The 7,079-nt window shown below is 41.9% G+C and overlaps 1 protein-coding gene across 1 annotated transcript; it reads left to right on the top strand.

The window, feature by feature from the left end:
• Nucleotides 1–3,047: 3,047 nt before the first annotated feature.
• On the top strand, nucleotides 3,048–6,842 carry LOC119334707 (protein WHAT'S THIS FACTOR 1 homolog, chloroplastic-like). The gene is made up of 2 exons (XM_037607249.1): nucleotides 3,048–3,362; nucleotides 4,042–6,842. Exon 2 carries the CDS (start codon nucleotides 4,138–4,140, stop codon nucleotides 5,287–5,289), a length of 1,152 nt encoding a protein of 383 aa, XP_037463146.1. The 5' UTR covers nucleotides 3,048–3,362; nucleotides 4,042–4,137; the 3' UTR covers nucleotides 5,290–6,842.
• Nucleotides 6,843–7,079: the final 237 nt, after the last annotated feature.

Below are 7,079 nucleotides of genomic sequence, written 5' to 3' on the forward strand. Positions count from 1 at the left end.
AAAACGAAGGAGCAACATATGTGTACTTGGTGACCTAAAAGAAGTTTTAGGCATAGGAGAGAGAAGATGGTAGGAATCTTTGTTTTCTCTACTCCCACGGCTAGCCGAGGACGTGGGCATAGCCCAGTGGTTGGGGGCGCATGATTGTAAACCTAACGACCAGAGTTCGATCCACGTCGGGGACGAATTTCTGGAATTCTCATGAGGGATGCTTCTTCTATATCAATAAATCCGTGGGTGCTAGTGCCCATGGAGTTTCTTTTTTTTCTTTTTTTTTTTACTCCCACGGCTAGCCTAAAATTCAGTTACCTATAACTAAAACTCCTATCTCTCTTTGTATTGTGCTATCCTACTCCAAATAATTTGTACATTTCATCATATAAAATTATTCAAACACACAAAAAGAAAGATTCAGACACAAACATAGTGATTCGAATAGAATTCCACAAATAATATTTAGATTTCGAATTGAAATACAAACCAAACATAGTAGTTCTAAATCGAAACGAACATATCATAAACTAACATACATAGATAGATCTAACTCGATGTTAAACTAACTTAGATACTTCTAATCCATTGTTAAATGAAGATATACTTCTAAGTCCATCTTGTGAGAGGAAATCTCAGTCAACCCCCCTCCCAGATCCGACAATGGTTGTGGCAACCATTGCGTCCTGCTAGGGCAAGGGGTTGGGACACACCTCGGAGTTGGCACCCTCCATGGCTACTAGCTGAGTCGGCAAGGTAAATGCAACAAGTGTATCGTTGGTAGAAGTCACACTTCCACCTTCGTGCCCCTCTCGGCAAGAAAATTCCTGCAATTACTCTTGCAATGACCGACCTCCTTGCTATAAAAGTATGTGGTCTTCGAATCCGACCCTAACTTAGGCACAATGGTTGAAGGGATCATATCCTAATCCTTGCCCTTTGCCATAGCCTTCTTCTTAGCCCAATAACTTTTATTGAACTTAGCCTTATTCTGCGCCATCAATACTTGATGTGCACCCTTCTTAATGTCCCGCTCTGTCGTCTTAAGTATCCCATGCAACTCAGTGAGCTTCTTATGCATGCCGTTCATATGGTACTTTAATATGAACAAGCCATAACTAGCTGAAAGTGAAGCCAGAATTGTATTTGTGTCCACTGTTGGCCTAAAGGGGAGCCTAACATGTTTTTTTTGCGAAATGATTACATGTGGACTTAGTGGATCACTGTCCTTTAGTTACACTCTAGTAAGGTCCTCTAGACATTAAATCTCCCAGTCCTTGCATGAGATTGAAACATGCACTTGAGAATCGTGATCATATCGAAAGCCTCTACATTCTCGCACTGTTGTTGCATGTCTGGCTCCATATAGGCAAGCATGATACAACCGACTTCAGTCGAATTGTCAAGGAGTTTCTTGTAAGCGTTCCAGGAAGTACCATTAGCACTTGCAGTCGGTTCATCTGGAAGTGGATCCCCTGGAACATGCCCCTTTTATCATGCCCGAGAACAATTCTTCGATTTATGTACCAAGTTGTGAAGTTTATTCCATTAAGTTTATCTTTCTTAAGAATAGGACACAATGCAAATCTGAAAACATGAGCAGATGCTGCCATTGATCTACAATAGAAATATGTAAAACCAATAAGACTTATATTCATGAAAAAGTAATTCCCATTAAATAATTTAATCATGAAATACTCTCCCTAAGATCAAGATTCCTCTAGTTGACAATGGTTCAAGATCTGAGTTGATCAAGCCAACTAGTGAGCTGCAGAATCACTGCTAGCAGACTAGACCAAATGGTAAGAAACACTTGCTAATCGAATTTCATGTGACTCGTGTTCATCGGACAACATGACATGTCTCGGCTCTGGCTTCCTTTTCCCCTAGGCCCAAACATGTTTTGATAGCCCCATCAACTTAACCAATGCCCTGCACCGGTTGCCAGCCATTCCCTGCTACGCAATGTCGGGAGAGGTAGGGGAGTCCATGCCACTCACCCTTGTCGTCTAAGGTGTACACGTCCACATAGGTTTCTTCTTGGGTCGCTGTTGATGAGGAGATCATGAAGAGCCTGCGCTCCTTGTTGGATGGGCTGAACCCCAAGGCGTAGATAGGCCACATTAAATCGCTGGTGCCCTAGGAAGCGCCACCTTCTGACTCTTCTCGTCGTTGCATACATTGACAAGGTTGTAGCTGCTGGGATTAGTGATGCGACACATGCCCCCCCCCCACCCCCGGGAACAGATGTTGAGGACGCCGGCCTTGACGCACCTGTTGTGTTCACGGCTCTTCAAGACGAAGAAAGCCTCAACCTTGTAGCGACACATGATTCATTTTTTCCATTTTTGCTGTTTTGTTTCCTTTTTTCCTTTGGGTTTTTGTTTATTCATTTCATTTTCTTTTTTGCTTTTTTCTATTTTATTTTATTTTTTCATTTCCTCTCTTTCTTGTGTATTATAGAGAAAAGTTCACAGTGTGTTACAAAAATGTTCATCGTTAGTACAAAGTTGCACTTATTTTGGGACGGAGGGAGTACAAAATAGTTCACCGTGCATTGTAAAGATGTTCATCATATATTAAGAAAATGTTCAACGTATATTCCAAAAATGTTCAGTGCACATTAAAAAATTGGTAGCGTATATTAAAAAAAAGTTCACTATATTTAAAAAATGTTCATCATATATTAAAAAAAGTTCAGCATGCACTATAAAAATGTTCATCGTATATTAAAAAATTCAACGTATATTACAAAAATGTTCAATGTTTATTTATAAAAGTATGAAATAAAAAGCGACCAAAACACCAGTTCACTACAGTGAACCCTCATACAGTGGCAGGCCGCTACAGTGAACCAGGTGCTGCAGTGTTGTTGGGAGGTAGCTCAGTGGTTTCCCACTTAAAAAAGAAAGCTCAGTGGTTTGCCCTTCGCTGCGTCCAAAATGGCCCGGTCCAGTTGGTTCCCGCTCTGTGCGAAGGGTCGTCAATTTGTCGCCCGCAGGCGTCGTATAGGAGCTCTCGATCTAGCCCGTTATCCGTGCTGCTCTGTTCGGCTGTTCCCATCGAGATCGAGCCATCCTCCCTCCACTCCGGCGGTTCCACGATTGGCGTGGCCGCCCCGGCGCCGGCCCCCATCCTCCCTCCTCCACGACTTCCCCGGCCCCGGTGGCCCTTGCCCCCCAGTCCTCGTTCCCCATAAGGCCGTCCTCACTCTCTCACGGCCCGCGGCCGCGCTTGACTCCAAACTCGGCGACCTCCGAGCACGAGCAGTCTCGCCGTCATTGTCCTCTGCCGCCGGCGAGCTCCGGTCGGTGACGTCCTAATGGCCTGACCTCGAACGGTAAACGCCGCATCGAGCTCAACTGCTGGAGGTACTAACTAGTGTGATTGTAGAAATTACAAGTACACTCCTACAGTGCCAAGTTCAGTACTACTTCAGTTCAGTCTTCAGAGCTAGTGGAGTATTTTCTGCAATGAGTCTAGTGAAGGATAAATGGATAAATACTATAGGTGATCAACTCATACACTATAGCTTGGTGACACTTATTGAGCAAGTGAAGATGATGTAGGAGTAGTTGATGCTTTTTTTTTTGAATTAGTTTGAATTGCTTACCACATATGTCACGTGGAGAGTAGTTGATGCTTTTAGGGCAATGCAAAAGCGGAATGTAGTGTAATGTTGAAATTTTGTACTCATGTTACCTTTTATTCTTGTAAGGCTATTTCATCTTGCCAACCAATCGTGTTGTTACATTTGCAAATTTTAAACATACTCCCTTTGTAAAGAAATATAAGAGCGTTCTAATAGTGAGACTTGACTAAGCTATTATATGACTCTTTCGGTCAATTTTGTATTATGTGTGTGATGTCAGTAAAAAAAAATGGAGGTGGCACACCCTGACCCTGTAACTTGCTCTTGGCTCTGCTTCTGCTGCGACGAGTTGTTCTGAAATGGGAATTGTTGAGACTTGAGACACAGACTCTTGGTATTAGTTGCAAAGCCATGTTGTTTAAAATGGTTTGAACATTCTGTCCCTTTTTGTTTTGCAGAATTTGAAGTACAACTTTCTGCTTCTTTATTTTGCGCTCTTGATCACTTGGGATCTGCGGTGCCTGCACGGACTTGCATTTAAGACCTAAAATTTGATGAGAAGAAGATTGGCAGAACATTTATCTTACATTCCCAGATCTCTTTCCTTGATACAACTCAAGGAAATGTCCTCATTTTCTGCTGGTCATGGACGCCGGCCAAAGAAGAAGCTTTATCACCGTGAGCCTGGCCTCGACAAGGCCATGGACCTCCAAAAGAAGCCCGCTCTCCTCCTTCGTCTCCGTGAGCTCATCTTGGCCCAAAAGAAAGGATCACTACTTGTACGTGACCTTGAAAAGGAGGTTGGCTTTGTCCAAAAATGGAACTTTGTTTCACTTATCGAGCGCCACCCCAATATCTTCCATGTCTCTGGTGGAAGTACATCGCGTGAGCCCATTGCTGTCACACTTACTGAGAAGGCCAGAAATATTTCTGGTGAAGAGATCCAAGCACAGGAGCTAATGGAACCCATCTTGGTAAGAAATCTGAGGAAGCTGTTAATGATGTCGATGGACTGCCAAATCCCTTTAGAGAAGATTGAGCTCATCCAACCTGAATTGGGTTTACCAAAGAACTTCAAGGACAAGTTGATTCCTAGTTACCCTGACTTTTTTTCAATCCGTGATGTGCGAGGCTTGGACCATCTGTGTTTGGAGAGTTGGGATTCTTCACTAGCAGTCACAGCACGAGAAGAAAAATTGAATTTTGATGGTTTCCAAATGGATTATAGAGGGGTTGCTAAAGATGGGAATATACTGGGTCCTTTTGCTTTCAAGTTAAAGTATCCAGCAGGATTTAGGCCCAACCGCAAGTACCTTGAGGAGGTAGTCAGGTGGCAGAAGATGGCATTTCCTTCACCTTATTTGAATGCTAGGAGAGTGGAGCCTGCAACTCCACAGGCTCGAAAGCGATCTGTTGCTGTTCTACATGAGATCTTAAGCTTGACAATGCAGAAACGACTGACATCTGATAAGCTAGAAGTCTTCCATAATGAGTACAGGCTGCCATGCAAGCTACTTCTTTGCTTAGTAAAAAATCATGGTATCTTCTACATCACTAACAAGGGAGCAAGAAGTACCGTCTTCCTCAAGGAGGCCTACGATGATACTAACCTCATTGAGAAGTGTCCTGTTCTGAAATTCCATGATCAGTTTTCATCTTTAATTGGCCGATCATGCTCCGACTTAAATACTCCACTGGCAGTATAGCTTGAGTGTTATTGATTTACATGAGAAGCGAAACCATGGTGCATCTGGCTGGTGCATCTTCTTAGTTGATTGCTTGATGTTCACATGAGCCCACTTGCACACAACAAACTATGTAATTCCTCTGTACAACGGATGTGTCTTGCGCCTTATCAGCTGTTAAAGATAAAACTGTAAACACCAACATCCCATCTTTAAATATGAAGCACCCCAGGAATCAAGTTGCAGATCAGCTGATGAGACATCCATGTTTGTACGGAGGTCACAAGTTCAGTTGGAATGTAGGGGTTGAGAGGATTAAGTGCATGATTGGTTTGATACCAAAATTTGGCATGCCAAGATTTCTAGTGATTGGTTTGTTTCTTGCCAAGCTCACAAAAACTTGCCAAATTTTGACAACTTTTGATTTACCAAATGTTGGCATCAAATCAATCAGCTCTAACTCCAGTTGTGCAGCTTATAATGCCGAAAAAAGAAGTTGCAGTATCAATTCCGCTTTGTACTAAGATATGTAATGTTGAGTTGCTTCTCCTAATTGGATGGATTTCTACCTTTGGCTCATAAACAATAGTCAGGCACTCATTTATCTGAAACTCTATTATTCACTCAGTCTCATGTGACTCTGCTTGCAGCAGGATATTTGTTACTGTTCTGTAACTTCTTTAGAGAGTTCTGCAACATAAATGTGTTACTCACACAATCATACCACTAGATGCTCTTGGTTTACCGGATGTTTTAAATGCATCACCAGTATTGGTAACAGTTTTAGCACAATAACAAGCTGCATCTCATCAGTACTTATTTGGTTGTTTCTGTATCCCTTAACATGCAGAAAGCACCTGTAAATGCTCCAGATGCTGTCTCTAGCACATTGATTGTTCTGCTAATTTCTGAATTTGTTGACAATGCTTATCTACGTTCACTGTATGCGATTGTGTCCTCATGCTTATGTCGCTAGTGACTTCAAGTTATCTGCATTGGACTTTGATGGTATCAGACCACTTATTTATGTATTTAGGTGGCCTATTTCTGAATAAGCAGCAGGATATCCCTAGAGGTTGTTTGAGATGCCTAAGGGTCAGAAATGACTTCACATGTAATTGCACATCTTCAATATTTCACTTACTTAAGATCTAGTTGATCGGTTTTGAATTGGCACAAATGTTATAATAGACATCCGGAGTCATAGACTAGCTGCTGGTAGATAGTATCCTTCATTTTGGTGACATGAGGACAACATAACTCACTGACATTTGTACTAACTTGATATCTTCCTATATTATTTGTTTTAGTATTAACTTTATAAACATAATGGTTATTTGGATAGCTGTCTTGATTTTTATCTCAGTAATATGAAATACTGCAGTGTTTAACTCGCATGCTTATTATCTTTTCAAACAATTGTGAGTCATCTTAGATATAGATAGTAGTAACATGTACACACAACTTTCGTTCCCACATTCAACTATTCATGCTGCATCGCCACATTCATCGTGTGCCCATCGGGACACTGAAAGAAAGAATGAATATCAGGCCTATTTTCTTGCTTCAGAAGAAAATAAAAGTCTTGGTAAGGTTTATACTGTGATAGCTCATGATTACACCCTATGTCTGTGCGTTTTGACGGTCACCACACTTCTTTGCTACAGATTGCCCCATTTCTGTTAAGCAAGACTAATGCGCATGGGCTATAGTCCTCACCCCACGCATCTTTGTAATCTACAGTGGCAATTGTTCAGCGGATGGAACTCACAAAGGGTCAACTAAGTGAAGATGGCCTACCGATCACTACA

This window comes from Triticum dicoccoides, chromosome 7A, assembly GCF_002162155.2.
Source record: "Triticum dicoccoides isolate Atlit2015 ecotype Zavitan chromosome 7A, WEW_v2.0, whole genome shotgun sequence".
Taxonomy (NCBI): Eukaryota; Viridiplantae; Streptophyta; class Magnoliopsida; order Poales; family Poaceae; genus Triticum; species Triticum dicoccoides.

Excerpts from the sequence above, each read along its gene's own strand:
- LOC119334707 (XM_037607249.1), top strand. The coding sequence starts at position 4,138 with ATGAGAAGAAGATTGGCAGAACATTTATCTTACATTCCCAGATCTCTT.